The 14,196-nt window shown below is 46.8% G+C and overlaps 2 protein-coding genes across 2 annotated transcripts; one reads left to right on the forward strand and one right to left on the reverse strand.

The window, feature by feature from the left end:
• Positions 1 to 7,301: 7,301 nt before the first annotated feature.
• TADA2B (transcriptional adaptor 2B) lies at positions 7,302 to 11,445 on the reverse strand. The gene is made up of 2 exons (XM_075260915.1): positions 11,122 to 11,445; positions 7,302 to 8,336 (listed from the first exon to the last, which is right to left on the reverse strand). The coding sequence occupies exons 1-2, from the start codon at positions 11,389 to 11,391 to the stop codon at positions 7,344 to 7,346; spliced, it is 1,263 nt and encodes a 420-aa protein (XP_075117016.1). The 5' UTR covers positions 11,392 to 11,445; the 3' UTR covers positions 7,302 to 7,343.
• Positions 11,446 to 11,628: 183 nt separating this feature from the next.
• CFAP184 (cilia and flagella associated protein 184) lies at positions 11,629 to 13,849 on the forward strand. Its single transcript, XM_075266264.1, has one exon. The coding sequence runs from the start codon at positions 11,720 to 11,722 to the stop codon at positions 13,811 to 13,813; it is 2,094 nt and encodes a 697-aa protein (XP_075122365.1). The 5' UTR covers positions 11,629 to 11,719; the 3' UTR covers positions 13,814 to 13,849.
• Positions 13,850 to 14,196: the final 347 nt, after the last annotated feature.

Below are 14,196 nucleotides of genomic sequence, written 5' to 3' on the forward strand. Positions count from 1 at the left end.
AGTTGTAGTTTTGCAACAGCTGCAAGGCCACATTGACAGGTGACCCTGCAGCTGTACGGGGATGCATAGAGTGTTTTTTTTTTGCGGGGCCAGAAGTACTTTTTAGTTATACCATTTTGGGGAATATCTATTTCTTAGATCACCTTTTATTGAAAAAAAAACCCGGTGGTTTATGATATATGATTTTCTACTTTTATATATATATATATTCTAGGGACAGGAGGTGATTTAGAACTTTTATTTATTTCATATTTTTATTATATATTTTTAAAGCTTTTTTTTTTTTTTTTTTTTACTATTTTATTCCCCCCCCGGGGGCTTGAACCTGCGGTCACTTGATTGCAAGTCCCATAGACGGCAATACAACTGTATTGCCGTCTATGGGACATTCTGTCTATTAGTATTACGGCTGGTCATAGACCCAGCCGCAATACTAATATAGCTGTGACAGGCCTGGGAGCCTCATTAGGCTCCCGGCTGTCACCCGAACAGGTCGGCTCCTGCGATATCGCCGCGCAGGAGCTGGCCTGCAACTTTACAGGTATGGGACCGGTGGGGACCGGCCCCGGGGGAGAAGGGGCCACCGGTACTGACCCGGCATCCGCTGTACTAGAGAGGCGGATGCCGGGGAGGGATAGACGCCGGGGCCTGAGACATCGCTGCCCTGCCCTGCATGAAGCCAGCGGCGGGGGGACGGAGGAGCGGAATAGCATCAATCCTCTCGCTGCTGGCTTCATGCAGGGCAGAGGAGCGCAGCGATGTCGCAGGCCCCGGCACCTGTAATGGCGTCTATCACTTGCCGGCTTCCGCCTCTCTATTACAGCGGATGCGGCACCACATTCAGACTATAAGACGCACCCTTCTTTTCCCCCCAAATTTGGGGGAAAAAAAGGTATATTTATCCATTTTAACATAAGACATTCTCGCCCTCTAGTGGTGACTGTAGGACACTTATAGTAATGACTTTCATTCTTGATGGATAAGTTATCTTAAAGGTGGACCTAAACTAATCTGACAGTTCGAGTGTTTGTCAAGAATAAAGAAACCATGTGATTGTAAAACTCATTGGGAACAGATGACTAAATGGGGTACATGCCAATGTATTATATGGGACAACACCAAAAATAACCTGTCAATGCATTGCAAGGCCCACTCCTTGGTGCCAGTGTACACTTGCTGTCTGGTTTCCTCATATATGACACTAGATTCACATGACATTGTGCAGGGCGAAGGACTCCTAACAGTACAGTTATCTATGATACGAGGAGTCCTTGTGTCTCGGCAACATAATGCCCCATAGTAAATACAGTACAGGACAGTATGACGGTAGGGGAGCAACATAGAGAACTAGAATACGTGATGTTAAGGTGATGAAATTCTGTTGTGTGAATGTAGCCTTAAGAGTAAGTTCACACAGAGTTTTTTTGGTCTGTATCCGCCTCAAAATCTTGATTAAAAAGTCGGCTCTCATTGAAATCAATGGGAGGCGTTCAGGAGTTTTTTCCGGGAGCCGTTTCTTCCAGCTCCCGGAAAAAAGAAGCGAGATGTTCATTCTTCAGGCGGAGTCACCTCAGGATTCGGCCTGAAGACACTCCCTCCTCCTGACTAGGACCATTCATTGGGCCTAATCTGGAGCAGCGGTTGGTGCACTGCATCGGTTTTCAGTCGCGACTACCCAGCTTTTGGTCCAGACCAAAAATCACCTTGTGAACTTCACCTGAGGCCGAGCATCTCTGTGACCCTCTCCCATACTGTAATCTATATATTGTTCAGGCTGGAAAATCACACTGACTGACTGGTTGAATCTCTCGTGTGAACATGACCTTAACTATCAGACTGTAATCGGGTCACATATGATGTGTATGTATATATAATATATACACAACCTTTTGAGTGTCTTACTTCCCTCGCTTATACGACCACTGGCTGAGGTGTTGGCTGCAGTTTTACTGGTGACGTATTAACTTCATCTTGCTTCCATTGGCCACTATGGGTAGAAGTTTAACTCGTCACTGGCATCACATTCACCAGAAAGTTCCAAGGGTCATCATTGGCACAATGTGTTTGAAACATTGCAGATCCTGTGACATGAATGCCTGAAAACTGTCATGGTGTCTCCCTGCTGGGTTGTCTAAGGATCAGCTCTAACTTATGGGGTAAGCTGGAAGCAAGTGTTCAATTCTGCTGCAGCGCCACCAACAGGATAAATGAATTGGTACACAGAGCAATGGATTGTCTGTCCAAGTGGCTGGTATAGGTGGGGGTGTATGTTATGTGAGAACAGAATCCAATGACACACAAGTCCGTTTCACAGAAACATGTTTAATACATCATACAAAATGGAAATAATGTACTGTGTATACACGCTGTAGTGACATCAGCCGCTGGACAATAAATACGGAGCATGAGGAGGACGCCACACTGAACTTCACCCGATCCTCTGTGCTCCAGCCTATACAGGTAAGGCCCAGCGCAGGGAAACCGTCGCCACCCCATAGAAAACCTGTCTATCAAAAAACAGCTGAAAAACGATTGTGCAAAGTGATACAAAACCAGCACAGAGAACACACATAGTGTGACAGGGACACACTGAGGAGGAACAAGTCTTCTTCAGGAAGGATCGACATCATAGCAAGGGGTCTTACAATGGAGAAGAATAATTTAGGTAGTGGGCCGTATACACAGTGACCATACAGTAAAGAGAACCATCATGGAGCAGAGGGCCAAGGCAACATCCAGAACGGCTGCCTATGTTGATTGATCTTTCTGGTCACGCTATCGATTTTAGATTTGTAGAAGTATACCAATAACATGGCCACCCCAAATCCTTCCGGTGACTATACAGCTAGTCCTCCCACCTCCCCATATGCAAGCAGGCATGCTCAGTTCAGCTAAGTGTGTATATTCTGAATTGAGGAGAGGGGAGGTTCACTTATCAGTCTTTGAGAATAAAAGGATCAGGCATGTTGAATTTCAGCATATCCAATCCTTCATTTTTTGGGGGTTTACCTCCTTCAGTTCACAGTATAGTTAGGATATATCTCAGTCCTCATAATGTGTATGGTAGCTTAGCGGATGCCATAGAGAGCAACACATTAAGAACAAAAAAAAAAGGGCACACAAGTTACTGGACCAGTTCAGTCTCAGGCCATGTCCTTGGAAGTCCTGCGGCCCAGGCGATTGATCTGGGTGGTAATATGGGGTGCAGGACTTCTGGCGTAATAAGGACGTGGCCCAAGACTAAACAGGGACTGGCAGGGAACAATGGAGTGCCAGGGCAGGAGAGTACGCTTTTAATTTAGTTTTTTGCCCCCCGTTCTTCCACAGAAGTTGATCCTGGACAATCTAAAATACCCAGGTGAATTTTGGCCATGTGATCCCCCATCTAGGCACATCTATTCTAACACTAATCTCTTATTGTGTGCGCCACACTTAGCCAGGGACGTGGAAGAAGTTAAAGGGGTTATGCAGGACTTTGAAAACTGTCCCCTCCCCATCATTTGGGGTCGATCATGTAGTCCTGAAGTGGGGTTTACCCTGCTAAGATGGAGGCCCTGACAAGGACGGGCTACTGGTGGGTGTGAATGACAATGGTAGATGGCGGCCTAACCCCAATGAGGGATGTTGTCCAGCTTGCCAAGTGTGTATGGTGTAAATGGCCCCTGCTATGAACAGCAATCTGCTGACCACTACATTAATACAGATCACATATTCACTTACAACGGTAAGACAGGCCAATGGATTTCCTCATGAGCTCCCTAGTGGTGGAATAAGGTAACACGCATTGTATAGCATCTTGTATTGGCGGTTTTCTTTAGCTGCTCTGTGAACTCTGGTATAAAAATACTGAAAAAACTGCACACCTTATATACATATAATACAATACACTATTTACATCTGAAAGGAGGGCACACTAGGACATGAGACCAAGAGAAAGCCGCACAAGACCATCGAATGTAATGACAGGACAACAGAAATATCAAATAGGTTATTGCAAATGAGATCTCACCCCAACACCCCGGTGACTGCCAGAGAAGTCCTAACATACCGCACTGTAAGAAATGTACAACCGGTACACTACGACTAGCTAGCAAAGCTTAAGGGGGTCTCCAGTTTCTAATATTGATGGGCTATGTTTAGGACAGGTCATCAATATTAGATCTGTGGGGTCTGACATCCAGGCCCCCCTGCAGATCAAGCTGTAACAAGGTTTACATGCCCTGCACTGCTCAGCCCCCGTACAAAGGGTAGCGGGGTCTTTGGGTACTGCAGAGTTATAAGGCTTTGCCAATTTAATGGGGTGCACTATTCCTTTTATACTAAGGACAGGGCATCAGTATCAGACTGCTTTTGTGAAACTTCTCTTGGGTGGTTGGAGAGTTGGGACCATCGATAGCAAGTCAGTCACGTCATAGGGAAGGCCTCGATGCCTATGTACATGGTGATGGATAGAAAGCCGTCTACATTCACCATAAACCAGACTCCATCACTGGCCCCTTCAGCTCTCAAACCTGTGAGATCTCTGCAGCCATAGTCAGCCTTCGTACTACAGTAAGGACTGGACAAACACCCGACTTCACTGGATAATATTTTATAATATACCATGGAAAATATAAACAGGACATTGCACAGGATAGGACCATCAGATTTCCCTTTCAATCTTTCCCCCCTTGCTAATTGACAATGGTATACTTAATAAAAAAAAAAAAAAAATTCTGTACATATAATTACATATTAACCAAAATAAATAGGATATACACACTGTATAAATGTACATGTACTGTATATATACATAAGACTATGTATTTACTTCGCATTCTTAGTATTTCACTAGGGAAGGGAGAGGGCAAGGAAAATATACAAAAATAATAATAATATACAATCTGACCATGGGGACGTACAGGAAAACATCTTCATTGATCGTCTCGTCTCCAGTAAGGAGTGCCCTGAATAAGCATCAATGATAGGGGTGCGCTAATGGTTCTCATATAGTCATGATCAACAAGGAGGCCACGTACATCTTAGGTGTAGCAAGTCTATAGGACCATAGACCAGATAGGAGTAAGGCCTCACTACTGCCGGGAAATAGGACACATCCCATTTGTCTATTTTCACAGATCCCTCAATAGACTGGTCTATGAGGGATTGGTGAAAACATTACCTGCAGCAAAAAAAAAAACAACCCAAAACAAAAATACCAGACATTGTAGGAGTTTTTTTTCCATTAAAAAGGTTCACATGCACAAGTCCTAAAAGAATACCAGTATAAACCTAACCATACACGTGAGAAATGGGTAAGATGTATGGAGACCTTGAGATATTGGATGTCAAAGAGAAGAAGGATCAGGCTTGGATCCTTTGCTTCCACAGACACGTGGCAGTGGCTTATTCCCCTCTCCCCAAGACATACATGCATGCTCAGCCCAGCTGAATCTGCATGCATCACGCAGCTCTCATATGTATGGTCAGATTTAGACTTCAAAAGCTGTTGCGAACAACCCAAGCAAAAGCCAACATCTCTGGGTGCTCATATTAGCTAGAACAGCTTACTAAGACCCCATTCCCACTTACGCTAGGTTCACACTAGGGCTGGGCTCTCCATTGTTTGGGTCCCTTCATGGTTAAACAGAAAGTCTATGGAGGAAAACTGTGAACTTTCTGTTCAAAACACTGCGGGAAGAACCGCGATGTGCAGACTGCAATACATCAGGACTACTTGGAACCCTAAGTTACCAAACCATAAAGGACCTGTAGGTGGTTTACTGCCCCAACAGGTTCCTTAAAAAAGGTTTGTGGGACTTTAAGATTGATGGATGACCCTCAGCTTAGAAGGCTACAACTGCTGGCTGCCCCTTGCTGATTAGATGATTGAAGAATGGCCATGGGATGGGGGGTGGCATTGTCATACATTCTGTAGTGGCCAAGTGTGGTACTGCAGCTCCATCTCATTTAAGACAGTGAGATGGAACTGTGTGTAGCATCAAGCACAGCTACTACAGGATGGACATCATTGTCCCTAGTAGTGAAGAGTCTGCAAAGCTACCACCGAACAGATGGATTAATGGCGGTCTGACCTCATCTAATCCAATACTGGTCAATAAAAAAAATCCTTTAAGAGCAAGTTCACACGGGGTTTTTTGAACCAGAATCTGAGGCCGCCTCAGATTCCGGTCCAAAATACGGGTCACTTAGACTGAATGCTGGTGCACTGCACTGGCATCCAGTCGCGCACTCCGCTCCGGATTAGGCCCAACGGATGTGCCTAAGTTGGGAGGAGGGAGAGTCTTCAGGCCGAATCGCGAGGCTAAACGGCCTGAAGAATGAGCATCTCGCTTCTTTTTCCAGGAGCCAGAACAAACGGCTCCCGGAAAGAAGACCTGAGCAGCTCCCATTGATTTCAATGGGAGCTGTCTTTTTGGTCAGGATTTTGAGGTGGATACGGCCTCAGAATCCTGACCAAAAAACCCTGTGTGAACTTACCCTTAAGGTGATCTTGGTTTTCAACTGTCAGACTGGTTCACGTCTGCACAGAGGACTTATTTTTTTCTCCTCCACTTTCAGTTTTTGAACGGTGGACACCCAAAAGACCCCATTATAGTCAATGGAGTTCACTGGGCCACATGTGTAACCACTGTTCTAGTGATCTGGCTCTCTGTCATACGGATCCCCTAACAGATCTGAGCAATGGAGAGAGCGGCGCTAGTGTGAACCCGGCATCTGTGTGAATTATAAGAGGTGGAACTCATGCATATAGAAAAAGGAGAGCTGTACACAAGAACAGTTACCTCTGAGCAATACCCAAACATGACAAATAATTTGCTCACACGGTGCGATCACTTGATCAGTGTCACAAAGTGAACGTGATGCACCATGAGGACTAAGGCGAGGAGAGTTGTCCCATTGTGTGGCATTCTTGTCACTGCTGCAGCAAAATACAATAAACATGTAGACGTGGCGTTACAAAAGTTCACTTATATACCACTTGATATGTAGCCATCACCCAATCCTACACAACGAAGGCCGCCATGGAGGAAAGGACGCAATCCTTAATCCTAAACCCCATTGTGACTAGTCCTTGGCATGTCGATCTTTACATTTATATTCCTTAAACGCCCCATTTTGGCCAGTTTCGCCATTCCAGAAACTAGGTAGCACCTCTTTAGTAACGGGAAGGGAACGGTGACTTCTGTATGTGAAAAATAGATCACCATACAAATAAAACAAATGTAAAAAAATATTTACAAGTATAATAAAGCTTCGGTGTCCGTTCTGTACAAGGTTTTTTTTATATTAGATATTTTTATAAAAAAAAAAAATAATTTGAAAGAAAAAAAAAAAAAACTTCATGAGGCATCCCGGGATATCCAACCACTCTCTGTCAAGAAATTTAGAATCCTTTTCTTTAGGACTTTGTCCAAGTAACTGGGCAGACGGCTCTTGGATGGGATTCCCTGTTTTTTCTGGAGGTGGTCCTTTATGATAATGGTTTTGACAGTCAGGTAGCGCGTGGGGCTTAAGTTTAGCGAACTGCAGAGAACCTTCTCCCTGTCCGATAACATCTCAAATCCTTGAAGGTTTTCAATGGCAGCGAATTCTCCCTCTTTACCGTCTTCTCTTCCTCTTTTGGAGCCGGCGGTGTTTTTGTTCTCTTTCCGCTTCTCCCGTTTGTGGCGGGCAGCTTCGTACTCCGCAGACTCTTCCATCTTGGTGATGCCGTTTCGCCGATACCTCTGTAGTTCTCGAAGCTTTGCCCTCAACATTCGTTCCTTGTGCATGTTCTCAAAGAAGTCTTCGATTTCCTTACTGGACATAAACTGATAGAGCGACCTGAGTTTTAGCCGCAGTTCCTTCTCCTCCTTGGAGATTTTCCGCTTGGCAGGCTTCTCTTTATCCTTTTTATCTTTTCCCAGAAATGCAGGTACCAGATTATAATCCCGGGCTATGTTCTTCCTCCTTTGCCGCTCTTTCAGTTTCCGGACGTACATGTCCACGCACGATTCTTTGAGTTCTACTTCAACGTCGTCATCGTCGTAGTTGACAGAGAGGCCGCTGATGAGAGTTTCAGCATCCTGATCGTATTCGATCTCGTAGTCATCTCGAAGAGGCATGTACCCCAACTGCTGCTGCTCCTGCACAGTGATATCTAGTGGAGGTAACGGAGTGGTCAGGCTGGGAGACAGGGGGCCCCCTGTAGGGCAGGTATGGTCAGTGACTCTGTTGGGAATATTGTCTGGTATGCATGCCTTGCCAAGGTTTCCATGAATGTACATGCTGACGTAGTGTTCCATCACTTCCTGCGGAGTCCGGGATGCTCCCACATGAGCAGCCATATCCTCCTGTGCAAAAAACACAAATAAAGCTACATTAGCAAAGTCCTAGAATATCGAACAGTGTCCTGAACATCGTCATCCATGGCCAAAAAGTTCATGCTAGATATAGAAGAGGACCCATGTAACTTGATGGAATGAGATTTCAGTTTCCAACCAAGAGTCTACACAATGAAGATTTTTGGGCTCTAGCTTCAATGGAGTCTGTCATCAGTAAGTGGTTGGAGGCTGCCTTAGCTTTGGGCTCAGCTCTAGTCTCCTGGGCAAAGCAAGCCTGCATTAGCATATGAATAAAACGGATTTACATACAAAATAGGGTTCCAAAGCTGAAGAACAAAGGCATATTGGAGACTGTTGAATCCCTTCTACAAGGTACTAGGATTAGATTTACTGCTGACAGGCTCCCTTTAAGGTCTATCTTCTAGAAGATGACCTATCCTTAAAATAGGTATTCCACATTAGATCTGAGGGGGTCTAATTCCTGATAACATTGACCTTTTATTTAAAGGGACTGCAACGCTTGTGTCTTTGTCCAGCTCAGTCCATTCAAGTAAATGGGACTGAACTACAATACCAGAAGCTGTGATGGCACTGTGCCCGAGCACCAAAGTCTGCGCGGATGATTTGTGGGAATGCCAAGAGTTACATGGACATCAGTCTCATGAGGTCAATAACCTAAAGTCCAAAACTGTACATTGTAGAAGGTGGAACTCACTATGTAGGAGAAGATCAAGTTCTGTTTCCCAAAGTGTTGGTTGCGAGTGACTATGAGATAGGCAGCACTACAGAGAGACCAATATGGCTACTGATGAACGAGGCAGGTCACATAACCCTCCAGCAGAGCCCATATCATGACTATAGTGCTGCATATAGGCAGATTTGATGATGCCCGCCCTGCTGCCAATGAGCCCATGGTTGAGTCTAGAACAGAGTGGTTTAAATCAGTTGTGTTGCGATTCCTGTAGGTGGCGCTGCTTCTATGGCAGAAGAGAAAAACCTAAAGCTTGCATCTACTGATAACTGAAAACCTCTGCTCACTTTTAGAGTCATCCTGCAGAAGGTCCTAGTAAAATGCTGTAGATGGCCCGATGAATAGTCAGCAACCTCCTTAATGGTTAAACGTAGGAGGGCGCCCCCACTGAAGTCAATAGGAGAAATCGCTCATCACCCATGACTATACCACTTATGTGTCTATCCTTTGTCTACTCACTACAGACCTCCTGAATGGAAGAGTCTATTCAAGACGGCAAGCTACAAGAGTGATAGATCGGCTACAGTGCAGGTAGCCCAATCCAAAAAAGCAGCTCAGGGAAACCAAAGGCTTTGTGCCACAATGGACTGTGTGCCAACTCACTGCCTGCTTAACGTCTATAAAGCCGAGCCGTAGTCCATGTAGGTCACCGCAAGTGGTGGCTTAAAGGAAATATCTACTTTTTCTCTCTCTTTTTTTTTTTTTTTTCCAAGGCCTGTATAGGATATTGTAGCTAAGCCACCCCACTTGAATGGGGAACAGACTGAGCCCATGGAAGTTTTAAGTGAAAGGTGCAGAGCAGCAATAGCTGGCAAAGTCACGTTTCAATGTATGACACTCAGCGAAGAGGTTACAGGCTCAACTACCCCCCCCCCCTTGTCCTCACCTTTTCTTCTTTTTTTTTTTCCTAGAGCCCCAGCAGAGCGTATAGGACCACCTGCTTCCGCATCCTTACACTGTACCGAAAAGAGCTGATCGGTGGAGGCAGAGTATGGGACCCTCATTGTCCCGGCCCCTAGTGCATGTTTCATACTGAGGAGGTCTGATGCCCAGATACTCTACAGATCAGACCTCCCTGATTATAAGTTCTACAATGAGAACAGGAACAGATCTACTCCTAGACCTACAGCGCTCTTCACTGTATAGTGGTGACTCTCGGAACTGCAGCCCCTCTTCCAGAACGGAGTTATTCCCATTGCCCATCCATTGAGGCAACTGAGTTTTAAAATAATACCCTAAAACAGAATGTGATCTACTTACCCATTGTGCACAGTGGGCGGGCATTCAGGGTCCACCGTCTTCTTCAGCCACGCCTCCTCTTCCTGCGATGTCCTCGGGTCCCGTCTTCCTCCAGCGCTCGTGAACTGACATTGCCAAAAAAAAAAAAAAAGGCCTGGGCGCATGCGCAGTAGCCGTAGTAGAAGCCGCATGCTACTGCGCATGTGCCCAGGCCATTTTTTTTTTTAGCAATGTCAGTTTGTGAGTGCTGGAGGAAGACGGGACCCGAGGACATCGCAGGAAGAGGAGGCGTGGCTGAAGAAGACAGTGGACCCTGAATGCTCGCCCAGCGTGCACGATGGGTAAGTAGATCACATTCTGTTTTAGGGTATTATTTTAAAACAGGGGGGGGGGGGGGGGGGTGTTAATATAACATTTACGGTGCCTGAATATTCACGCATATGTGGGGGCTCTATCAGCATGATTTTGCTGATAGAGCCCCTCTAAGTCGCTGCAGTTTTTATGGCCATTTCCTTGGCAGAGACAATTTTCTAACTTTTTTTCCGTAGTAATGTTTAGATTTAGAATACAAAAAAAAAATGATAAAAATTTAAAAAAAAGTTTGATAAACAAAATTTTAAAGCGTTATAGAATCAAAAAAGTAAATGCAAAAAACTAAATGTGATCAGTCCTAGCCCCAAGACAATACACAGGTCACTGTGGCCGCAGGGGTCACTGGCAGCTCTGCAGGAAATGCTGCCAATTGTAGTGTATCTGCCCACCCAGCGCCCCCTGCAGGCTGCACCGCACACATACACAACTTACCCAATTGCCAAAGCCGAACTGTTCGATAGCATCGAGCAGCAGCTGCTCTTCCCTGCTCGTCCAGCCTCCCTCCGCCTCAGGCCCCCATAGAGTGAAGCGCCCGCCGTCCACCAGCTGGTATCCATGCCACCGCCGGTGATTCCCAATCTCTGCCCCCGCCGAGAAGCACTCGGTGCACAGCTCAATGTCCTGGCATTCGGTGCAGCGCATACGCAGGCTTGTCACATCGGCCAGGCAGTAGACGCAGTACTTCTTGCCCAGGTCCGCCATCTTGGCCGCCGAGCTGTTGTTGGGTTCAACCGCTAAGGTACTGCCCACCGCTGCTCGTACTCTCTGCGCATGCGCTTGGAAACTGCTGGCCTCTAATAGGCTGGAGTCTCACAGCGCTGCGGGGATTGGACGATGGATTTCTGTTTCGTGACGTCACTTGCGCTCAGCCTATGAACGCTTGGTAGTAAAGCGAGCGCGGTAGCGAAGCTCCGCCTTTCCGAAAACGTCTCCATGGAAACCTATAGAAAGGTAAATACACAAGTAGCTCTACACGGCTATAGCTGTACGGCCGGCTGTCTGTACCGGGGAGACCGGAGAACCTGTCAGCATGGGAGATGTCAGGGAGAGCGGTGAGTCGGTGGCGGAGGGACCTGAAATAGAACGTATTACAGAGCCTGGCACTAGTCAGGAGGATGCCAGGGAGACAGACATAAGCCAGGAGGGCGCCAGAGAGCAAAGTATCAGCCACGAAGGAGTCAGAGAGCTAAGTGGCAGTCAAGGGGATGCCAGAGAGCCAGGTGCCAGCCAGGAGGGCACCAGAGACCCAAGTGCTAGCCAGGAGGGCACCAGAGACCCAAGTGCTAGCCAGGAGGGCACCAGAGACCCAAGTGCTAGCCAGGAGGGCACCAGAGACCCAAGTGCTAGCCAGGAGGGCACCAGAGACCCAAGTGCTAGCCAGGAGGGCACCAGAGACCCAAGTGCTAGCCAGGAGGGCACCAGAGACCCAAGTGCTAGCCAGGAGGGCACCAGAGACCCAAGTGCTAGCCAGGAGGGCACCAGAGACCCAAGTGGCAGCCAGAAGGGCACCAGAGACCCAAGTGCCAGCCAGGAGGGCACCAGAGACCCAAGTGCTAGCCAGGAGGGCACCAGAGACCCAAGTGCTAGCCAGGAGGGCACCAGAGACCCAAGTGCCAGCCAGGAGAGCACCAGAGACCCAAGTGGCAGCCAGGAGGGCACCAGAGACCCAAGTGCCAGCCAGGAGGGCACCAGAGACCCAAGTGGCAGCCAAGAGGGCAGCAGAGACCCAAGTGCCAGCCAGGAGGGCACCAGAGACCCAAGTACTAGCCAGGAGGGCACCAGAGAATTTGAAGCTTTGATGGATCAAGAAACTGTCGGAGATCCTAGCGCTGGTCGTATAGACGATATTGATCCAACCAATGCCATGGAAGAAGATGGCAAGGTGACTATAACAGAGACTGGCTCCTCTTTGCACCTAGAGGAAGAATTGGGCGGCTCAAGTAATAACCCAACAGACCCCCATCATGAAACAGAAGAATATGCAGTGATTCCAAAAGACGATGAGTTGGAGACCACCAAGGAGATGGACCTAGAGTCCAAGGAAGAGACTCAGCTTCTAGGAGAACAGGAAGAAGGTCAAGAGGAAGATAAGCAGAACCAAGAGCTGCAAGAGGAGGTTGATAATAATGAACAAATTCGAGAAGAACTTCTCCAGCAGTACCATACCCTGGCTCAGGAGCGGGATAAGATCCAGCAGCACAATTCTCAGCTCCAACACAAGCTCTACGAGTATTTCCGCAAAAAGAAGGGAGACGAGACCCGACCTGAGACGTCAAAACATGCAGCCGATCAGGAGCAACGCTACCTTAAGTATCTGACCACCTTGGAGGAGATGAGGAGAAAGTACAAGGAAGAAGCTTCATTACACCAGCAGCAGGTAGAGGAGATCAGAGCCCAGTGTCAGGACATTGTAAGTAAGGTGGACAAGGAGTGGGTGGATTTCCAAGAACAGAAGAAGAAGATTGCCTTATGTAGCCTCAGTAAACGAGGAGCTGGGAAAAACATGGCCTCCACCCTCATCCAAGAAATAGACTTGCTACAGTCCCGGGAAGAGCGTAAGGAGAAAGAAGTCATACAAGTTCGCCTGGAGAACATCAAGCTGAAAAATCAGATACAGCGCCATGAATCTACCCTACGTTCCAAGGAGGAGCTGGCCGAAGGTTTGCACCTTATTGATTTTGAGCAACTGAAAATTGAAAACCAGACCTACAACGAGAAAATCGAAGAAAGAAATGAGGAGCTGCTGAAGCTCAGGAAGAAAATTACTAATACGGTGCAAGTGCTCACTCACGTGAAGGAGAAGCTCCAGTTTGTCCAAGCTGAGAATCACGAACAAAAAGAGAAGCTCTTTGAGGTCGAGGCCTTGGTGGCCAACAAAAGGGACATATTGACTAGGACCAAGCAGGCCAGAGATAGTTTGAGAATGGATAACCTGAAACTCAAGCAAAAATGTGGCCTGCTCGGTAACAAGGTGCTTCTCAGGGACTTTGAGGACAAGGTAGATGCCACTGAAGAACTCAAGCAGACCTTGGAGAATCTGAAGCGCCGTCATGCAGAGTTAACTTTGTCCAGTAAAGGGTTATTGATGAAAATCAACGAGGCGAAGGTGATTGTGGACGGATGAAGGCTGTGGAACATGCAATGGTTTCTCATGTGATGAAGTTACTTCTGTTTCATGAAAAAATGAATACAATAAATTAAGATTGGAGTTTTCTGGTGGCATGGTTCTGTTTACTACATTGTAGATGGCCACTAAGACTCTAGGCACACTGTGTATACCAGTGTTTATATTAGACGTATTCATAGGGCTCCATACATCTGATGAAGGCCGGACATGTCCCTTTGGCACCTAACGTAGCATAAGTTTGAGAAAGTCGTTGTAGCTTTTGCCTGACTCATGGACGGTTAGAAGGATTTTCCGGGCTAAAAATATCGATGATGTATCCTAAGGCTAGGTCAGATTAGTGGGGGTCTGACCCCCAGCACACCCACTGATCAGCAGTGATC

Source organism: Leptodactylus fuscus, chromosome 1, assembly GCF_031893055.1.
Source record: "Leptodactylus fuscus isolate aLepFus1 chromosome 1, aLepFus1.hap2, whole genome shotgun sequence".
In the NCBI taxonomy this organism is placed as follows: domain Eukaryota; kingdom Metazoa; phylum Chordata; class Amphibia; order Anura; family Leptodactylidae; genus Leptodactylus; species Leptodactylus fuscus.